This window comes from Chelonoidis abingdonii, chromosome 6 (assembly GCF_003597395.2).
Source record: "Chelonoidis abingdonii isolate Lonesome George chromosome 6, CheloAbing_2.0, whole genome shotgun sequence".
In the NCBI taxonomy this organism is placed as follows: Eukaryota; Metazoa; Chordata; order Testudines; family Testudinidae; genus Chelonoidis; species Chelonoidis abingdonii.
Genome location: NC_133774.1, coordinates 132,631,488 through 132,654,366, shown reverse-complemented (window position 1 = coordinate 132,654,366; position 22,879 = coordinate 132,631,488). Strand labels below are relative to the sequence as shown.

Here is a 22,879-nt window from a genome sequence, read left to right as displayed (position 1 = left end):
ATGCATGAAAAAGTTATTAATTACACTGCAATGTGAGATCAGTGTTTAACAAATGGAATATTCATCTCTAGCACATTGAAAATGGTTTGTTCACCAATTTTTTCAGTCAATATCATTGAAGGGATCAGAACAGTACAACCTCAGTGCAAGTAAAAACTGAGACAACAATGCTATGAAGAAGATACAAATTGTTCTCAGTTTGCCCAACTACTCAGTTAATTATACCTGAAATTTAAATTTGAGTAAAATCTCTATATAACCAATGAATCACCATAACTATACAACTGAATGGATCAGAGAGATGAGGAAATTGATAATGGCCCTTCTCCTTCCTCAAAAGTGTGGGTAAAGAAATCAGTACCAAAAAAAAAAAAAAAACCAGAGGTGCATTCTCTTATTTTTCCTCTCTCTCTGTTTTCCAAGCATCACTTTGAAAAGTCAAGCCCAATCTTATGTGAACAGGTAATTTTTTGCTCATTTGTAAATTTGTTTTCTCATGTTTTTTGAATCCACTAATCTGGAGTTTCACCTCCAAGGAATGATAGCCAAACCCCCAAATCCAAAGGAACAGAGGCACTTTTGATTATTTAACAAGAGGAAGTAATGAGCTATCGAGGTCCAGTCAAAGTTCCCATGGATACTACCACGTAGAAGATCAATGAACAGCTATTTACAATTAGAAGAGGAGAAAACTGAATAAAGCTTTCAGAGTGGACAGGCAAATCATGAAAAACAAAATCAGCAAGAAGTTGCTCACTCAAAGCTTTATACTTCTATTAACAAAGGCTCAGTTCTAGGAATGGAATTAGTAGCATGTAACTGAAAGAGCTTGGATAGAACTGCACTGAAGAAAGATCAGCATGCAAATTCTATAGCTGAATGGAAACTTTAATGAAGATACATCCACTTGTAGCTTCCTGTGAAGCAATTTATGAGCAGCCAATGTCTGCTTTGTTTTAGAGTTAGAGAAAGAGGTATGTGTGTAAATAAAAATGTTTTAAATAGGTTTGTTGATTAATTGCAGTTAGCTCACGTGATTAACTCAAATAAAGTAACTGCGATTAATTGCAGTTTTAATCGCATTGTTGAACAATAGAATACCAACTGAAATTTATGTAATATTTTGGATTTTTTCTATATTTTCAAATTTATTGATTTCAATTACAACACAGAATATTAAGTGTACAGTGCTCACTTTATATTATTTTGATTATAAATATTTGCACTGTAAAAATAATAAAATAGTATTTTTCAATTCACCTCATATAAGTACTGTAGTGTAATCTCTTTATCGTGAAAGTACAATTTACAAATGTAGATTTTTTTTTGTTACATAACTGCACTCAAAGAAAAAACAAAAAAAAACGCAAAACTTTAGAGCCCACCCAGTCCTACTTCTTACTAAGACAAGTAAGTTTGTTTACAGTCATGGGAGATAATGCTGCCCACTTTTTATTTACATTATCACCTGAAAGTGAGAACAGGCATTTGCATGGCACTTTTGTAGCCAGCATCACAAAGTATTTACGTGTCAGGTATGCTAAACATTCATAAAACCCTTCATGCTTCGGCCACCATTCCAGAAGTCATGCTTCCATACTGATCATGCTTTTTAAAAAATTAATGCATCAATTAAATTTGTGACTGAACTCCTGTGGGGGGTGAGGGTGGGAGGAGAGAACTGTATGTCTCCTGCTCTGTTTTACCTGCATTCTGCCATATATTTCATGTTATAGGAGTCTTGGATGATGACCCAGCACATGTTCGTTTTAAGAACACTTTCAGTGCAGATCTGACAAAACACAAAGAAGGTACCAATACGAGATTTCTAAAGATAGCTAAGGCACTCAACCCAAGGTTTAAGAATCTGAGGTGCTTTCCAAAATCTGAGAGGGATGAGGTGTGGAGCAGGTTTTCAGGGGACGTAAAAGAGCAACACTCTGATGCGGAAACTACAGAACCCGAACAGCCAAAAAAAGAAAATCAATCTTTTGCCGGTAGCATTTGACTCAGATGAAGAAAATGAACATGCGTCGATTCGCATTGCTTTGGATCATTATCAAGCAGAACCCCAGCATCAGCATTGATGCTTGTCCTCTGGAATGGTGATCAAAGCATCAAGGGACATATAAATCTTTAGCGCATCAGGCATGTAAATATCTTGTGATGCCAGCTACAACAGTGCCATGCGAACTGACATTTGTCAGGTGACATTGTGAACAAGAAGCGGGCAGCATTATCTCCTACAAACATAAACAAACTTGTTTGTCCAAGCAATTGGCTGAACAAGAAATAGGACCGAGTGGACTTGTAGGCTCTTAAATTTTACATTGTTTTATTTTTTAATGCAGTTTTACTTTGTACATAAGCTTGTACTTAATTTACATTTGTAAGTTCAACTTTCATGAGAAAGTGATTGTACTACAGGACTTGTATTAGGTAAATTGAAAAATAGTATTTCTTGTTTTTTTACAATGCAAATATTTGTAATAAAAATGAAAATAAAGTGAGCACTGTACACTTTGTTTCCTGTATTGTAATTGAAATCAATATATTTGAAAACGTAGAAAACATCCAAAAATATTTAAATAAATGGTATTCTATTATTAACAGCACGATTAATGGCGATTAATTTTTTTAATCGCTCAACAGCCCTAGTTTTAAAATTCTAGTGTGAACAGTAGCAACGTCTAAAGTTAAGGTTCCCTAACGCTTCCCATGTAACCTTTTGTTTCCAATTGTTTGTATCTTTGACATAAAGAATGAGGTTCCCCTTGTGGTCAGTTGGCTTGTTTGTGTGTGTGTTCTTTCCATGTGCTGTTCAGCTCAGCGCAGACAGCTGGTTTGGCCAACCTCAACAATACTACCCAACGTGGTTGAGCACTGAAGGCTGGAATGTTGTTGCCTCAGTAATGCTGTCCAGGCTGCTCAGTGCTTCTGTCCTTGGAGCTCCAAATGTTATCACTAATAGCAGCAGATAAGGCAACCTGATCATTCAACAGACTTTGACGTTACTCAAAGAAAAATCACAGGCATGGTTCGGTGGCAAAGGCCCTTGGCCAGGTTTATTGTCAATGACAATTTCTGTTCTCACCTGTCTCTTGTATGTTTCCAGCTGGCTACGGGCTGCGTGGGCTTTCCTTAGTTCTTCCTCCAAGCTTACAGTGTTTTGCATATACATAGTGTTCTTCTCCTCTAAGAGTTTTACTTGCCGCCGCAGATCACCAAGATCTTCCAGCTTCTTTTTGTATGATTCTACCTGGCTTTCTAACTTAGCCACTTTATCAGAGGAATGCCTGGACGATAACAGAGAAGAAGAAGTTGCATCAAATCTGTTCATATTGTAAACTTTGGGGCATGGACCATCTTTTTTGTTCTTTGTTTGTACAGTGCCTGGTCCATGGTTAGGAGTCCTAGGCACTACGGTAATAGAAATAACATATAATAATATTCAGAATGCTAACACAGTAAGTGCTCTGAAGTCACCTCAGTATTAAACTCGATACAGAAATGGTTCCCAAACACCAGGAGGAGCATAAGAAAGCAAACAACTTATTCTCACCACTGTGTGTCTTGGCTTTCTCTTTATTAGCCTTTCTGCTTCTCCCCTCACCAACCTATCCAAAATGCTGTCGTTTCCAACAATATCACTCTTCCTGCTCGAATGCATTTACTGTCTTCTTGTCTGTTTCCATATCAAGTTCTAACTATTTTCATGCCATCCTCTCTCTCTCAGGCAATCTCCATCTCAGACTCCTAATCCATCCTCAAAACTCACTTCTTTCAGGCAGCTTTTCAATACTATCCCTGCATCTGCTCTTGTTTTCATGCCTACCAACAGATTAATTTGTTTTTAAAACAAAATTTGAAATACTTGAGCATCTTTACGGTCAGTGAAGGAAAACAGAGTGGAACACACAAAGAGCTGTTATGCCCATTTACAGGGCAGCTTGTACTCTCTCCGGACAGTGCAATTTAGGAGATTAAATTAAGAATTTTAGGAACATGGATGCAGGATGGGGCTCAGTTTATAACCAGCTCTCATTGCTGAATACCACAATTTAGAAAAAATGGCCAAAGAGAATTTTACCAAAATTTTCAAAGAAATTCACCATTTGGTTAAGAACAAGCAAAAGACATTTCAGCCCAAAGGATAAGTTTTTTACAAAAAGTTGTGAATACCTTAAAACAGGGGCTTATAATGAAGAAGGGCCACTGTAACCATAACATGAATAGTGTGGCAATATCACATATACAGTGCTTAATGATGTCATATCAGGTTGGTTGACTGGCAGAAAATTCACAACCTCATAATTTTAATGGTAGCTGGATGCACTTTGGTGCTTGTTCATAAACTACTTTAGGTATGCAAAATTTTGAAACTATATGAATGCTAATGGAGATGAATTGATAGCAGAAACTTTGTTTTAGGAATAAAAAGAAATATACTCCCTAATGGTTAGAGTAATATAGTTTACCTAAGTACATCCATCTCATCCTTCAAAGACTGAGCCTCTTCTGCTAAAGTGGTTAGCTCTTCATTCTGCTGTCGCAATTCTGCAATTTCTTTTTCCAACTCTTCACAACGTATTCGATAATCATCTTTGGCTGCCTCTAGCCTACAGAATTGAAATAAAACAGTAGGTAAGAAATGGTATATGTTCTAACCACAGGCCAGTGTTACCTTCTTCCTTCATAGCAGCTTTTTGGGACACTGGGGGGAAAAAAAAAGCTAATGAACAACATCATGTTGCCAAGTTTCTATTACATTTTCAAGGAGGTGGAGGGAGCTCCAGCTTTATGGGTATAGATGCTTCCAAGTCAATGTCATCAACAACTCTGCTTGCAGTGCAACAAGGAGATGTATACTTCTCATCATCGTTGTATTTGAAAGAGAGAAATCCTAAGGCTTTCACTGTGCTATTGAAAATCTTTGCTAAAACACTCCTTTCAGAATCTTTGCTAAAACCTCCTCTCACTATATGTGAAAGAAAATGTAGAATCAAATGAAGTAAAAATCTTAAATGAATCCACGTTCCACAGAATCTCTATGAATAGTAATTCCATGCTCTAAAAAGAATATAACAGTAGGGATCTATTATCGACCGTCTGACAAGGACAGCAATAGAGACTATGAAATGCTAAGGGAGATTAGAGAGGCTATCAAAATAAAGAACTCAGTAATAAGTGGGGGACTTAAATTATCCCCATATTGACTGGGTACATGTCACCTCAGGACGAAATGGAGAGACAAAATTTCTCAATACTTTAAATGACTGCTTCTTGGAACAGCTGGTACAGGAACCCACAAGGGGAGAGGCAACTCTCGATTTAGTCTTGAATGGTGCACAGGATCTGGTCCAAGAGGTAACTATAACAGGAATGCTTGGAAATAGTGACCATAATATAACATTTAACATTCCTGTGGTGGAAAGAACACCTCAACAGCCCAACACTGTGACATTTAATTTCAGAAAAGGGAACTATGCAGAAACAAGGAAGCTAGTTAAACAGAAATTAAAAGGTACAGTGACAAGAGTGAAATCCCTGCAAGCTGCATAGGCACTTTTCAAGGACACCATAATAGAGGCCCAACTTAAACGTATACCCCAAATTAAAAGACACAATAAATGAACTAAAAGAGAGCCACTGTAACTTAACAACCATGTAAAAGAAGCAGTGAGAGATAAAAAGGCATCTTTCAAAGGTGGAAGTCAAATCTTAGTGAGGTAAATAGAAAGGTGCATAAACACTGCTGAATTAAGTGTAAAAATATACTAAGAAAAGCCAAAAAGGAGTCTGAAGAACAGCTAGCCAAAAACTCAACAGGTAATAAATTGTTTTTTTAAGTACATTAGAAGCAAGAAGCCTGCTAAACAACCAGTGGGATCCCAGGACAATCGAGATTAAAAAGGAGCACTTAAAGACAATGAAGTCATTGGGGAGAAACTAAATGAATTCTTTGATTCAGTCTTTATGGCTGAGGATATTAGGGAGATTCCCAAACCTGAGCCGTCCTTTGTAGGTGACAAATATGAGGAATTGTCACAGACTGAAGTGTTATTAGAGGAGGTTTTGGAATTAGTTGATAAACTTAACAGTAACAAGTCACTGGGACCAGATGGCATTCACCCAAGAGTTCTGAAAGAACTCAAATGTGAAGTTGCGGAACTATTAACTACGGTTTGTAAACTGTCCTTTAAATCAGCTTTGGTACCCAATGACTGGAAGACAGTTAATGTCATGCCAATATTTAAAAAGGGCTCTAGAGGTGATCCCGGCAATTACAGACCATTAAGTCTAACATCAGGATCAGGCAAATTAGTTGAAACAACAGTAAAGAATAAAATTGCCAGACACAGAAGAACATAAATTGTTGGGCAAAAGTCAACATGGTTTCTGTAAAGAGAAATCGTGTCTTACTAATCTATTAGCGTTCTTCGAAGGGGTCAACAAACATGTGGACAAGGGGGATCCAGTGGACACAGTATACTTAGATTTCCTGAAAGCCTTTGACAAGGTCCCTCACCAAAGGCTCTTAAGCAAAATAAGCAGTTATGGGATAAGAAAGAAGGTTCTCTCATGGATAGGTAATTGGTTAAAAGATAGGAAACAAAGGGTAGGAATAAATGGTAAATTTTCAGAATGGAGAGGGGTAACTATTTTCCCCAAGGGTCAGTCCTAGGACCAATTTATTCTATTTATTCATAAATGATCTGGAGAAAGGGGTAAACAGTGGGTGGCACAGTTTGAGTGATGATACTAAACTGCTCAGATAGTTAAGACCAAGCGGACTGTGAGAGACTTTCAAAGATCTACAAGTAATGATTGGGTAACAAAATGGCAAATGAAATTTATGTGGATAAATGTAAAGTAATGCACATTGGAAAAATACCCCACTATACTAATAGCGGGGGCTAATTTAGCTATAATTAATAGAAGAGATCTTTGGAATCATCGTGGATAGTTCTTTGAAGACGTCCACGCAGTGGAGCAGCAGTCAAAAAGCAACAAGATGTTAGGAATCATTAAAAAAGGACAGAGGAATAAGATTAGAAACTTATGCGTTATATAAATCCATGGTACGCCCACCATCTTGTTACTGAGTACAGATGTGGTCTCCTCATCTCAAAAAAGATATACTGGCACTAGAAAAGGTTCAGAGAAGGACAACTAAAATGATTAGGGGTTTGGAACGGGTCCCATATGAGGAGAGATTACAGAGACTTGGACTTTTCAACTTGGAAGAGAGGAGACTAAGGGGGAATATGATAGACGTATATAAAATCATGAGTGGTGTGGAGAAAGTGAATAAGGAAAAAGAACGGTTACTTACCTTTTGTAACTGTTGTTCTTTGAGATGTGTTGTTCACGTCCAATCCACATTAGGTGTGCGTGCATCACGTGCACAAGCATCGGAAACTTTTCCCCTTAGTGGCTCCTGTCGGGCCGGCAGGGCCCCCGCGCCATGCATATATACCGCCACTGGCCTGACCCCCTCCAGCTCCTTCTTGCCGGCGACTCTAACAGAGCGGAAGGAGGGTGGTGGTCAAATGGACGTGAACAAGGCATCTTGAAGAACAACAGTTACAAAAGGTAAGTAACCGTTCTTTCTTCTTCGAGTGCTTGTTCATGTCCATTCCATATTAGGTGAATCACAAGCTTACCTTTGGAGGAGGGTAGGAGTCATGAAACAATAGACCAGAGGACCGTCCTGCCAGCTGCTGTGTCCTCCCATGCCTGCTGGTTGACCGCGTAATCGGTCGTAAAGGTGTGCACCAATGACCAGGTGGCTGCCATGCAGATCTCCTGGACTGAGACCTGTGCCAGGAAGGCTGTGAAAGCTGCCTGCGCTCTGGTCGAGTGGGCCATGACTGCCAGAGCTGGGACACCAGCGAGGTTATAACAGGCCCGAATGCAGTCCGTAATCCACGATGAGATTCGCTGTGTCGACGCTGTGGATGACGCTGTGTCATCCTCTCAGCCACAAATAGCTGCGTAGATTTATGAAAGGGTTTGGTGCGCTCCAAGTAGAATGCGAACATTTGGCGGATATCTAGGGTGTGCAGGCTGCGATGACTTGGGTCCATACAGGGTTTTGGAAAAAACACCGGCAGGCACATGTCCTGACCACGATGGAACTGTGAGATTACCGTTGGGAGGAACTTAGGGTGTGGGCGGAGCTGCACCTTCTCTCTGTGAAACACAGTATATGGTGGCTCCGAGGCAAGATCCCTCAGCTCCGATACCCTTCTGTCCGAGGTGATGGCTACCAGGAATGTGGAGAAGGGAGCAGGTAGTCATGGGCTCAAACGGGGGCCCCATGAGCTTAGAAAGGATTAATTTGAGATTTCATAGGGGAGCGTGAGTAAGGAAACACCTTTTCCAGACCTTTGAGGAATTGTCCCACTGTTGGATGGGAGAAAACCGAGTTACCCAAAAACTCTGGGTGAAAGGTGGAAATAGCTGCCAGGTGTGCCTTAATCGAGGATGGGGCCAGCCCCTGCTGCTTAAGGTGCAGAAGGTACTCCAGAATGGTTAGAAGTGGGGCCTGGAGCGGTTGCACCTGTTGTGACCTGCACCAGCACAAGAAGCTCTTCCACTTGGCCAAGTAAGTCGCCCTGGCAGAGAGTTTCCTACTGCCAAGTAAAACCTGCTGCACAGGAAGGGACCACTGGCTCTCTGAAGCATTTAACCATGCAGCTTCCATGCCGTCAGATGCAGCGATTGCAGGTTGGGGTGGAGAAGCCGCCCTCTGTCCTGTATAATGAGGTCCTGGTGTAGGGGCAGGGATATCGGGGCCTCCACCAACAGCTCCAGGAGCATGGTGAACCAGTGCTGGTGGGCCCAGGCCGGGGAGACGAGAATAATCGATGCCCTGTCCCTGTGCACCTTAAGCTGTACCCTGTGCACCAGGAGAATCGGGGGGAAAACCTATTTCAGTTCCCCTCCCCACCGGATCACAAATGTGTTGCCTATTGAGCCCAGGCTGCGACCCTAGAATGAGCAGAAATGTGGGCACTGGGTGTTGTCCTTGGTAGTGAACAGGTCCTCCTGGGGAAAACCCCACCTCTGGAAGAGCAAAAGCATGATGTCCGTTTTGAGTGTCCACTCGTGCATGCAGAAGAATCTGCTGAGGAGGTCCGCCAGCTCGTTCTGTTCCCCCAGGAGATACCCCGCCTCGAGGTGAATGGCACGGGATATACAGAAGTTCCAGAGAAGGAGAGCTTCGTGGCAAAGTGAGGAGAAGCAGGCTCTGCCCTGCTCGTTTATATAAAACATGGTGGTCGTGTTGTCTGTCAGAACTGTCATGCTGTGACCACTCAAAGTGGCGTGAAAGGTCTCGCATGCTAAATGAACTGCCCTGAGCTCCTTCATGTTGATATGGAGCGATAGCTCCCTCCCTGACCACAAGCCCTGAGTTCTGAGATTCCCCAGGTGAGCTCCCCATCCGAGGTCTGACGCATCTGTTACCAGCATCCAGTCCGGCTGTTGTGCAGCAAAGGGGATGCCCTTGCAAACTTTGATCTGGGACTGCCACCACCTCAATGAGTCCAGCACGTCCCCCGGGGCTGTTACTATCAAGCCCAGGGGGTCCCCTGCCAGGGCAGTATACACGGGCAAGCCAAGCCTGTAGAGTTCTGAGTCTCAGTTTGGCATGCCTGACCACATGCGTGCAAGCTTCCATGTGGCCTAGGAGTCACAGGCAACATCTGGCTGTCGTAGTGGGGAACTGACACCGTGAGTTCACTGCTCGCTGGATGGTCCGGAATCATGATTCCAGAAGGCTCACTCTTGCCTGTACCGTGTCTAGCACCGCCCCTATGAACTCCACTCTCTGTGTTGGGATGAGAGTGGACTTGAGAACACTGACCAGGAGCCCCAGCCTGCAGAATAGACTCAGTGCCATCTGCACGAGGGACCGAACCTCTTCTTCGGACTGACCCACCAGGAGCCAGTCATAGAGGTACGGGTTAACTTGAATCTTCTGTCTCCGCAAGCATGCTGCCACCATTGCCATGCATTTTGTGAATACTCGTGGGGCCGTAGCAAGGCCAAACGGTAGAACTGCGAACTGGTAGTGCGCCTGGTTCATGATGAAGCATAGAAATCGGCGATGCACTGGGTGGATGGCGATATGAAAGTACGCATCCTTCATGTCGAGGGCAGCATACAGTCTCCCGGATCCAGGGAGGGGATGATGGTACCCAGAGAGACCACGCGGAATCGGGCCTTGACCAGGAACTTGTTGAGCCCGCGCAGGTCTAGGATGGGATGAAGACTCCCCCTTGACCTTGGGAATGAGGAAGTAGCTGGAGTAGAACCCTTTTCCCCTTCGGTCTAAGGGTACTATCTGTACCGCCCCCACCTCTAGGAGTGAGTGAACCTCCTTTTCTAGGAGATGCTCGTGAGAAGGGTCCCTGAAGAGGGACGGGGAAGGAGGGTGTGGGGTAGGGAGGGAGGAAAACTGTAGCATGTACCCGCTTCGCACCATGCATAACACCCAATAGTCCGACATAATGCTGGACCACGCATGGGAGAAGTGGGACAGGTGGTTGAGGAAGCACAGGGATGGATTCGGTGGATGATCTGGTACGCTGTCCTCGAGTGCTCCTTCAAAAGCCTGGCTTAGAGACTGGCTGAGATTTATGTTGGCCTTGGTTCTGGCCAGGCCTACTGGAATTCTTGTTGTTATAGCACCGCCTCCTATTGTCTCTGCCCCACCTGAGGTAAGGCTCTTGCCGAGGACAAGGCTGGTACTGGTGCTGAGGAGGGGCTTGCAGCTTAAAGGGCTTCCTCTGAGTCACGGGTATGCATACCCAGTGACTTGAGTGTGGCTCTACAGTCTAAGGCTATGTAGCTTCCAATCAGTTTGGTCCGAGAAAAGTCCGGACTCTTTGAATGGGAGGTCCTGGATCGAATTCTGGACCTCAGGCGGCAAACTTGACTCCTGAAGCCACGCTGAGTGCCACATGACCACGCCTAAAGCTACTGTCCTGGCCGCCGTGTCCACCGAGTCCAGGGACACTTGGAGGGAGGTTTTCACTATGGCCTTGCCGTCCTCTACTAGGGCCGTGAACTCCTGTTGGGAGCCCTGCGGGAGTTTGTTCTTAAACTTCCCCACCACTGCCCAGGAGTTGAAGTTATGCCCGTTGAGGATGGCCTGTTGGTTAGTAATCTTCAGCTGGAGGCCCCCTTGATGAATATACCTTCCTGCCAAACAGGTCCAGGAGTTTTGCTTCCTTGGCCTTGGGGGCCGGGGCTTGTTGCTCTTCCTCATTCATTGCCGAGACTACCAGTGAACATGGGCTCGGGTGACAGAGCAAGAAGTCGTAACCTTTTGACCGGGTGAAGTACTTGCGCTCCACACCCTTGGCTGTTGGTGCGCTGGATGCCAGAGTCTGCCATATAGTCATGTAATTAGACTGAATGGTCTTAATGAGCGAGAGCGCTATTCTGCAAGGACCTTCTGGGCTCAGAATGTCCACCATGCGGTCTTCCTGCTCCACCGTCTCCTCGGCTTGCAACCCCAAGCTATGGGCCACCTTACGAAGCAGTTCTTGGTGGGCCTTGTGGTCTAATGGCGGAGGTCCTGGCACCACCGTGCCTGCCACTGCCTCATCCAGGGATGACGAAGAGGTTAGCAGCTGCTCAGCTTCCTCCTGCTGGTCCCCCTCAGTCCTCCTCCCCCAGGGAAGGGATTTCCAGCTTGAGCCGGTGCCGGTGGTCCTGGGATGGCACCGGGCACAGTGCCGGGCTTTCGTGTCTCTCGCTTGGTGAGGCTGCAGGCAGCTTGGACACTGTAGCTGCCCTTACAGGGGATCAGGATCTCTGTACCGAAGAGCTGGCACTAGAGGGAGCACCTTAACGCTGGTGGTAGGCCCATGGGGTCCAGAAAAGCCAGCGTCCTGGTGGTACCCATTGTGGTAGCCAGCCAGTTTGTTGTTCCTTGCTGTCCAGGGCCCGTTGTGGGTAGCTGTATCGGCCCGAGTCGGTGCCTGACTCCGATGACGCCGAGTGTGAGGGCCATTGCGGTGCCATCGATCTATGCCTGTGGGAGGCTGATGATCGGCTTCTGGCTGACCGGAACCAGGACCGCTGCTCTCTGGACCAGTGGGACCAGTGCCGGTGTTCCTGAGATTGGGACTAGTATCTTCTGGGCACCTTTGGCGACTCCTGGCTTGAGCCCTGCTGGTGCCGGTTTTGGGGCGGGGGGCACCGGGGAGCGCCATAGGTCCTGCACTGACCCCGTGTGTTGACTCATCTCCAGCACCGACACTTCCATCTGACTCAAGGGTAGCTGGGAGTCCTTGGACTCAGAGCTTGACCGGGACCAGCGCCGGGATGGTGACCTTGAACAGCTCACCATTGCCGGCTTTCCCCTCAACAGCACCCTGGGTGGCAGTGCCAGAGGCTTCTCCCTGCTTGTCGTCGACAACCCAATGAGGTCTTTTGCAGCCTCAAAGGTGTCAGGCGTAGAGGGCTGATTTATCGTGCCCTCGAGCCCTGCGTCCGCACTGAGCTCACTCATAGCTGGACTCGGTGGGACTTGAGGAGCCGGTGCCACTGGTGCCAGAGTAGGTGCAGCATCCCTTCCCTTCTCCCCTGTGTCTGGGGCCTGAAATGGTGCCTGTCTTTTGCAAAGAGTGTCCGCGCCCCTCCTTTGGCTTTGCCTTGGGCCATATCGGGGAGGATGAGCGGTGCCGGGGCCTATTTTGTCATTCTGAGGCCGACGGCTTATGATGCTTGGCTGGTACCGGGTGTCTTGATGACTCCGGGGCGCTCCGCACCGAGGACGCTGAGGCCAGTGTTGGGCATTCCGGGCCCGGTGGCTGCAGCGTGGCCTCCATCAACAGCTGCCTTAAATGAAAGTCTCTCTCTCTCTTTGTTCTTGGCTTAAAGGCCTTACAAATCTTGCACTTCTCTGTTTGATGAGCTTCCCCCAGGCAATGTAGACAGCAGTCGTGGGGGTCACCAACAGGCATAAGCTTGCGGCACGTGCGCCAGGGCAGATGCCAGAGTCCTCCAACCATCTGATCTATTAAGAATTCAGCAACAATGAAAACGCTAACTGATAACTGACTGATAACAGCTATGCCCAACGGGAGCCGCTAAGGGAAAAAGTTTCCAACGCTCGAGCACGCGACGCGCACTCCTAATGTGGAATGGACGTGAACAAGCACTCGAAGAAGAAAGTTATTTACTTGTTCCCATAATATGAGAACTAGGGGCCACCAAATAAAATGAATGGGCAGCAGGTTTAAAACAAATAAAAGGAAGTTGTTCTTCACATAGCGCACAGTCAACCTGTGGAACTCATTGCCTGAGGAGGTTGTGAAGGCTAGGACTATAACAGGGTTTAAAAGAGAACCAGATAAATTCATGGAGGTTAAGTCCATTAATGGCTATCAGCCAGGATGGATAAAGAATGGTGTCCCTAGCCTCTGTTTGTCAGAGAGTGGAGATGGATGGCAGGAATACCTGTTAGGTTCACTCCCTCCGGGGTATCTAGCATTGGTCACTGCTGGCAGACAGGATACTGGGCTGGATGGACCTTTGGTATGACCCAGTATGACCATTCTTATGTTCTTATGAAAGAACAAAGTGGTAGTGGAAGAAATACGAGTGGGAGTGGAGATCTCTCAAGCACTGCTTTTATCTTTGAGTAAATCACAAAAAAAATGTTTTTTCAAGGGGGAACATTATTATTAAGGACACTGTCCCAGTTTGAACTGGGAATTTCTTGTCCCAGAACTATGGTTAGAAGTAAGTATATATATTTTATCCTCACTGAGCTAAAAGATGTCTGAAGGGATTATGTACACATTTTTTCAACTACTGCTTTGGGCAGAGAGTAAGCATGGAAAATTTCAGCCTAAAAAGCAAATGTTTATAAAATCTAAGCTAATAAAAAGATGGGTCACAAGGGCAACTTATTTGTGAACTTAACTACAGTGGTCATTATGGGCACCCACTATAATAATTCAACATAACTGCCAATAGGAACAAAATGTTTACTAGTTAAAACGAAATATCTGCTTTCTGGAATATTTCATAAGGTGTCTGTTAGTTCGAAATGAAGTTTACCGACTCTGGATCTCTTTACCTAAATGTTTCCTCCTGGAGCTGTTCTAACTGTGTCTGCAGTTGCAGGTGCCTACGCCCTGCAGGGCTGTTGGGATCTTCTATAGAATCAGATTGGTTCAAACGTTCCATCAGGATCTGGTTCTCAGCTAGTAAACTACTTTTCTCCTCTTGAAGTGCTGCAACCTGTTACAACAAAAGTGCAAAACTGGAACAATGGAATTGTCAGCTTAAAGAGCAAAATGTGTGCAAGTGATGGAGCTAGTATGACCCATAACTGGCGATAGATGGACTCGTAATAAACTTATATGAGAGCAATGCATCATAGCCTTAATATTTATCCAATTCCTATGTGATGTACCCAAGATATTATAACAATGGGGGCATAACATTAATTTTTTAAATGTAGATTCTAAATTATATTTATTAGAGACATCTAAAACTGAACACAATGTAGCCAGTTATAAAACAGAAAGGCTTTAATACATTAAAGTCTTAGCCTACTTTCAAAAGAAAATGCTAGTATCCTGTAATAAAATCGTATTAAAGCGCACTTTTACTTTGAAAATTGACTTTGATAAAATGGCATTTCTGAGCTCCAGGTTTATTCTTTTCATGTCTTCCAGATCAAGTTTGCTGAATTTACTCAAAAAAAGATGACCTAAGATGTGTTCTTCACACAATTTTTGTATTGGTGTAACTATTTTGGTAAGGAGCACAACTTCCCTCACCCCAAATAGTTATATCTAATACAACTCCTAATGCTAGAATACCAGTATAGCATATTCCCTTCCTGTATGAGAATAGCTAAACTAGTAAAAAGCACCTTTATACTGCAACTACACTCAGGAGGATTGCATTTCTTTAACTAAAGTGGTACAGCTAAAGAAGTACAACGTCTGAGTATACTTTTAAAAAGACCGATCTCCAGACTGACTCCTTTCTTCAACTGCCTTAGAATCACCGTGCCCCCTTCTTTCTCAATCTACAATTTCCATAAAATGTATTGTGCACATATAATAAACTACCTACCTGCATATCTAATTCATGGCACCTCTGAGCAATTTCTTCTTTTGTTGCTAAAGCTTCATTTAATTCTTCTGTAGTTTTCTTCAACTATTATAAATTAATATAAATATTTTTATTTTCACAATAACATTACCATAATACATGTAATTCTCTGTAACCATAAAGGATGTTGAATGATATCACTGTAAAGTCTGTTTTTATGCTCATATTTATTTTGAAAAAAGTTATTGACTATTCTACTTTTATAAGACGAAAAGGGCACCTATTATCATTCAAGAGCTCAGATAATTCATATGTGAGAGATGAACACAGCTGAAGGCAATTCTTTGTTCCAAAATAAAGTATTAAGGCAAGCATTTTCATTCTACATGTTGAGCTCAAGAACCCCCACAACCCGAACGTTGGAAAGCACACCACTTCCGTACATTTAAAAAATTGTCAACACCACTTTTCTTTACAAGAGTGAATAGTTTCAGTTTTCACTATGTTTGCAAATACACAAAGGACTGGGAGATGGATTACAAGGAATAGACAATTAAGGTAAAACGTGTCTAGCCACTGGGCACACTACTTTTGCTGTACAAAGGGGAAACAATTGCTGTGGTAGAGGACAAGTCTAAATCTGAATGACGACATTTAAAACAACAGGAGTACTTGTGGCACCTTCGAGACTAACAAATTTATTTGAGCATAAGCTTTTGCGGGCTACAGCCCAGTTCATCAGATGCATGCAGTGGAAAATACAGTAGGATTTAATATATACATTTGTATTTATCCAGTTATGTCTCTAAAGGATTTTATAATAATGAAAGATTTATGGCTTCCAAGTTTCTCTAGGATTGTAAAATTAAGCACATGGAAAGAAAATCAGTCTGAGAAGCAAGCATAAAGACACTACATATTTTTGGAATAAATGTGAAGAATTCCTACAAGACTTACAAGGGCCTCCTACTTCTCTTGACGATCTAATCTATTGTAGAGAATGGCATCCTTGTCATTTTTCAGGTTTATAAGGGACAGCTGACATATAAAAATTAACTCCATCTTTTAAACAGTATGAACAGCCACACAGATAACTTATGATATGATTCAGTAAAAACAGTACCATTCTCCAGGTTATACCTCTACCATTTTAGGGACTGTGGCTGAGGTTGTAGAAACAACAGAAATGACAGAATGTGCTCTCAAAATGCACACGCAATAGCTGAAGTATATTTGGTCCAGCATTTTTCACAAATACTTCAGCCACTGAGGAATTTTCCCAAAATTTCTCAAAGCAGGAAATTCACAACAGTTCCCAGAATTATTGCAAGGATATCTGAGCCTGATCTAGCCCACTAAAGCCAAGTGATGTCTTTCTGTTGACTTCAAAGAGAGTTGTCACAGGCAAAAAAGTTTTGTCTACAGCTAATAAATGTGACTAATTCTATTTAGTTTCTTCCTGATTATCCTTTGACTTGTAAGGTCTTCACTTTTTGCTATGTCAGAAATAATGCTAGTTTTGAGTATGACAGCTACAAACTATTCATAATGCTTATAATGAATTTTATTTTCCAAAGAAAAATTTTTGTTCTGCACATGCACTGTGAACAATCACATTCAGAATTATATATACCAGTTATTTTATTTACTTATTTATTTGTTTAAATGTAGCAATACTACTGATGGACATAAGCCACAGGACAATTACATAAATATATGTAATTGCAACTTCTGATTAACTGACTTTCTTTTTAAAAATTGTACTTTAACAAAGAGAAAATATTACATTTAAAACTTTGAATGTGTGTTCCTTTGTTTGAATTTTTCCAAAAGATTTTCAAAAAAAGAGGAGATGATGATGATGATGATGAGGCAGCCTGCTTACAACATACCATATACCAGACTAACTGCACGCTGATTTCCTATGATTAAAGAAAAAGAAACATCTGGTCTTAGGTACCTGACGATCAAGGTCAACGTAAGCATCATTTCCAACAGAGACTGGAGATTCTTTACTCATCAACTGCAATTAGATTACACTGGATTAGAAAAAGCAAAAGATTTATTTGTATATTAAAAGCTAAGTTTTCATTTACAAAAAACCCAGATCAATCCTAAATTTAAGAAAGGTTTGTTCTGAAGAGAAGGCCTTAAGTTTTCAAGTCACATTTTTTGTATGGTATATACAGAGAGAATTACAAATCTGCAGGACAAACACTATAAAGAAATATGAAAAAAAATCTTATCTGGTACATATCCCTCCGTATAAGCATGTCTTCCTATCATCCATCATGAAAAGCTCGGGATGCTTTTTGCAGAATATTTCCAGCAATCCATATGGTAGCAAAGATTTACTGTGGAAATTTCCCTCTAACAGTGATTCTCACTCTTTTTCATACTTTGACCCCATGTAAAACCAAAACAAAAAATCTGCGGTCCCTGCTCCTCCCATTTATTTAAAAAAGGGGCTGATTATGACTTCCCCTCCTGACTTGTTTGCCATTCCGAGGTTAACAGCTCATGCTCCGGAATGAATATTTTCAAAACTGAACCACTGCAACTTGCATGATATATTTACTGAACTATATTATTTGGAGAAACATAACCTGTGAATTTTTTAGGGTTGGTGGAAAGAGAAAATCAGATCTTTTTAGTTATAGCTTTCTAGGGGGGCTCCAGATTGGCTGACATGCTTCTCTGAAGGAAAAAATTAGCAGATAAGAAAATAAATCCTCTTTCTGAACACACATCCAATCTGTTACAATATCAAAATGGCTAGAGGGGATTCAAACATAAAAAAATGCAAAAGGAAATTCCCAGACTGAGGGGGAAAAAAAAAAAATCTATGTTAAGACAGAAGTTAAGACTGAGATACATATTAGTAACACAAAGGTAAAAATAATTAGTTATGTTGTAATTAACCCAAAACCACGTACTACAGGTTTGTACTGCGTGTTTTGGGGATTATTAGAATATATTCATTTTTTTGTTTGTTTTTTCTATTACATGAATAATAGAAATTAGAAATGAAAAAAGACTAACCAATCTAACCATACATCTAATCAATCCTGATTCCAATGCAACACTGTTCCCTTCAGTGTAATTCCTCATGCTTCACCCAGCCTAGGGTTAAAAAACTCTCCATAGCCCACTTCCACTACATTCTGTGGATGGCCACTCTGTAGTCATACAACTCATTGTGATAATTTCTTCTGCTATTTAGCACTCGGTTTTCTTTTTCTTAAATGCAATCCCATAACTTCTGGTTACATTACAATGTACAGTAACAAATTGCTCCCCATCATCAACAATCATGCCACTCACATATCTGTACACTTTTATACCCCACTCTCTAGCTGTTATTTAGTCAACCTATAAATATTTAGGCATAGTCAATCTTATCTCCAAAAGTTCCTCCAGCCCTCGATCATTTTTATTGCTCTTCGCTAAATTCCTTCCATTTTACCTACAACTTTCTAGTGACAAACCATTCAGAAATGAAATATGGCATCTACAGAACCCAAATTCTTATAAGGAGGGATTATAAAGTCCCTGTTCTGTGATTTGGTGTTTCTGAAAAGCCAAGCTGATGGCCTTTTTCATTGCCACAAACGGTAGTGTTGTGAACTCGTATCTAATTTATCTCCTTAGTTTTCTAAGTTGAATATAATTTCTAACCTTGCTAGGCCACTTAGTATTATGTCTTTCTCCTCAGAGGTGTTCACATCACCATCCGAGCACCTGATTTTGTTAGTGGCTGTTTATACCCTCTTCCAGATAATTAATGACCATGTTAAGACTGAACCCAACACTGATCCCTGTGGTGCCCACCTAAGCCATCTCCCCTGCCCAGATGCCATCTATCATAACCTGTTAACACACCAGCCATTAGCATCTCTAAGTAAGCCAATCTGATTTTTATAAGACTTCACAAGAAGCTATATAAAATGATTTACTAAGAATTACAGGATCAGAACTTTAATTTCAACCCACCATTCATGATTCAGCCTAGAGAAATCTCTAATATTTTCCCCCAATTAACCTATTCTTTGGTAAATGAGAGGTAACAGATCCCTTATCTTAAAAGCACAGGCGAAACAATCTGGACTACAAGTTAATTTAATCAGTTTATATTTTAATATTTTTATAGAAAATATCTGGCATTCCTTTTATTATTCTAATTACACCTTTTTCATGCCCACAGCTATGACAAGCAGCATTACAAAAATAAATATATATAACCATGCTAGGTGTTATTAAGACCTTTATCCAATTTTAACTGGTTTGCTCATGAGGGCTGAGTTATTAGTGTTGTCATGGATACAAGGTTGGCAACTAAGATTATCAGGAGATCTGTATGTATGAATGCCCTAGAAACATGCACTTGATTCTTCTGGTGTATCATACACATGACTTACTCTCTCTCTATTCTATAAACATAGTTTGCAGCTTATTTTATGTCATAACATGAAGATGTTTGACACTGCTGTTGCCTTATATATAAGGTGCATGCTAACTTCATTTCCCTTTGTCAGACTAAGATCTCTGTTTTCTGGAGATTTTTTATTTTGAAGTATCAGAGGGGTAGCCATGTTAGTCTGGATCTGTAAAAGCAGCAAAGAGTCCTGTGGCACCTTATAGACTAACAGACGTATTGGAGGATGAGCTTTCGTGGATGAATACCCACTTCGTCGGCTGCATGTGACCAAGTGGGTATTCACCCACGAAAGCTCATGCTCCAGTACGTCTGTTAGTCTATAAGGTGCCACAGGACTCTCTGCTGCTTTTATTTTAGAGAGACCCAGTGGTATATCTAACATCTTCTACAACTTCTAGTATGGTCTGACTTTTGACTTTTTCCATCATCGCTGATTATTCCATAAAGCAGTCTCTACAAAGAACAGTTTTTACTGAAGATAAAATGAACCTTGAAAATAATTAGGCTGTGTGACGAAGTGGGACTGTTCTTAATGCTTCCTTTGAATACTGTGTGGGTGCCTCAGTTTCCCCTATGCATTTCTTAAGTCTCCAGTGTGCATAAATGGCCAACAATCTGTCTCCTAGCAACAAATGGTCAGGGCCCTTCTCCCCTTGCAAGGGGATAGCTAAAAGTGAACAAAGATCAGGTGATCTCCTGGCCCAGGAAAGAGACAAAGGCCAGAAAGGAGGGGTTGGAGGGGGTTTCAGTTTGGGGCTGGCTGGGGACAAGGAGTGAGTGCAGATGGGGTTGTCTGGCTCGCTGGGCCCAGAATGGGGTCCTGTTCGCTGTACCTACAAGCTCGGTTTTAGACCGTGTTCCTGTCATCTAATAAACCTCTGTTTTATTGGCTAGCTAAAAGTCACGTCTGACTGTGAAGCTAGGGTGCAGGACCCTCTGGCTTCTCCAGGACCCCACCTGGGTGGACTCGCTGTGGGAAGCACACAGAGGGGCATATGCTGAATGCTCCAAGGTCAGACCCAGGAAGGTGAAGCCGTGTAAGATTCTTGCCCTGAAGATAGTCTGCTCCAAGAGACAGGAGGCACCCAAAGTCCTGACGGGCTTTGTGGGGAGCAGTTCCAGAGCATCGCCCGGGGACTCCATGACAGGCTGAAACACAGGAAATTTGATATTTGCTATCTCTGTGAAGATATCATCTTTGGGCCCCATCTAAGTAGGAAGTCCTTCTTGCTATGCAACCTCAGACAGGTTTGAAACTGCCTCAAATACTCTGCAGTAAAGGGCATGACCCTATTTTCATGGTCTGGTGGACATGCTTACTGAAAGGGGAAAGGATTTTGTTATAAAGTCTCTAAGGTTAGTTATTAGGAAATGAGGGTATTTTCCTATTTATTGGTAAAGAACTCTCAACCTTACAAATGACTATTTATATCTGAGGCTTGGGAAAAGAACAGCATAATTTGCCAGATGCATTATGGAGCAATTGCAAAGCTGTAGAAATAGATTTCATGGGAAATGTTAAATTTTTGTTTTTCAGGAAAAATCAATCTGTGTAACATATGAAATTGAAAAATTTTATACTAGATTTTTCATTGCTTTGAAAACCACACACTTAGGCCTCATCTTGCAAATTTCAATGGAACTATTTATGTGCACGAATGTTTGCAGGGGCCTTGGAATCTCAATGCTGGAAACCCATGAATTCAGCTCCATTGAAATGAACAGACTATCAAGGCACTGTTTGGTTTATATGGTGTTTGAAATATTTCAGAATCCACCTGAAGAACAAGATCTTCCATTTACTTTTTAGCTTGGTGTTTTACTTTAAAAATTCTCATAATCAAAGAAAACAGTTGTTCAAAAGCACAAGAAATTCAAATAAAATAAAGGTGTTTAAATTCATTTTTTGTACAAAATTTCACATGTGAAATTACCATTTTGCAATGTGAAAAATGGCATTTTTTTCAGTGAAAAAAATACCACGTTAGGTATAGGTGATTACAAGTGATACCAGTTCTGCTGGGGTGTGAAACATGTTTCCATGAGCAGTATTACATATTATGATGTACACATTAATAAAGTATCATCTATAAGCATTTCTATATATTTAACTGAAGTAGGAAAACTATGCAATACAGTATAAAGAAATATTTAACAGGTCTTTTCCTGTAACTAATACTTAAGACAGTCTAAGTGCATGCAAAAGTATTTTGCAATGCTTGGATGATGTAGGTATGCAATACCTACACTTCTCACCCGTCTACATGGCTGTCGTATCAGCACTTCAGTTGGTGATTCCTCCACATACCTGAGGCACTCAAATCCCTCTGCAGAGATCTGCTCCAAGCAGTCCACTAGACCATGAAAAAGTTCTGAATGTCCTGGATCCAAGAAAGCCCTAAACCTTTTGAACTTTCTAGGACCCATAGAGGCTACCTGCTTTGAGGCACAATAACACAATTATTTGGCACTAATTCTTTATCTGACTTCAGAAGTCTGTTGTCCATCCAGCTCTTCATGGAAACTTTCAAGGAGCTATGTTTTTCTCCAAAGATGGAGATTGCAGTTTTGAAGATTTTCCTGGGATCTGAACTCTTGACTCTGAGAAGGATCTGAAGATTTTTGAATAAGTGTCTCAGAACTCTCCATTTGGTTCTGAATTTCTTAGTCTTCTAAAGTCTTTGAATGGTAGAGTCAAGCCACTTTGATCTGGAGTATTACTTGGAAAGAAGCTCTTTTGATCAACTGCGTTTCCAAAGACTCCTCCAAAGGAGAGCCCTCAGCCTGCGGTGTCACTTTTTTCTGGCACAGGTCACAAATACTGAACAAGCTCCATGGCCACTGGACAAATGCTTCATTAATCCATTAAACAATGGGCATGGTTATTAATATGGATATCTTATTAGATGAAGAAACACATCTCTTGAATATGAACTTATTTTTGACCACTGTAGCAGAGTGAAAAGTGCTACTAAAAACTAAGGAGCAATAAAAGACAGCTATCAAAAATCCTATCAAAACAAATGGGGGAGGGGGACACAGAAAAGACGACAAACGTGCACAAAAAGTGCCAAAAAACCATGGTCAGGAAACCAGGAACTGACTCCCTGACAGCACTGGCTTAGGGAAGGACAGGGAATGAAAGATAATCTAGGGAGATGGGGTTTTTTTTTACTCTCATTTCCAGAATGCTAAATCTGAGAAGCAAGTGTGCTTGCCCCCTACCAGTTCTGGTACTCTAAATGGTTCCATGGTCATCAAACTGCATATGACTCCTAGACTGTGGATTGCAGAGACACGTTATGATGAAGAATTGAGCAACCTTTGGCTCTGTATCACTTATTT

At 42.0% G+C, this 22,879-nt stretch overlaps 1 protein-coding gene across 6 annotated transcripts in view; it reads right to left on the bottom strand.

The window, feature by feature from the left end:
• Positions 1-22,879, bottom strand: part of HOOK3 (hook microtubule tethering protein 3) — a 138,777-nt gene that overhangs the window by 63,583 nt on the left and 52,315 nt on the right. For all 6 annotated transcript variants that reach the window (XM_075067423.1, XM_075067421.1, XM_032780303.2 and 3 more), the window contains 5 exons: positions 17,057-17,119; positions 15,118-15,201; positions 14,108-14,271; positions 4,479-4,619; positions 3,095-3,296 (listed from right to left, as the gene is read on the bottom strand). In XM_075067423.1, the coding sequence (XP_074923524.1) occupies positions 3,095-3,296; positions 4,479-4,619; positions 14,108-14,271; positions 15,118-15,201; positions 17,057-17,119 (654 nt within the window). The remainder of the gene's footprint in view (positions 1-3,094; positions 3,297-4,478; positions 4,620-14,107; positions 14,272-15,117; positions 15,202-17,056; positions 17,120-22,879) is intronic.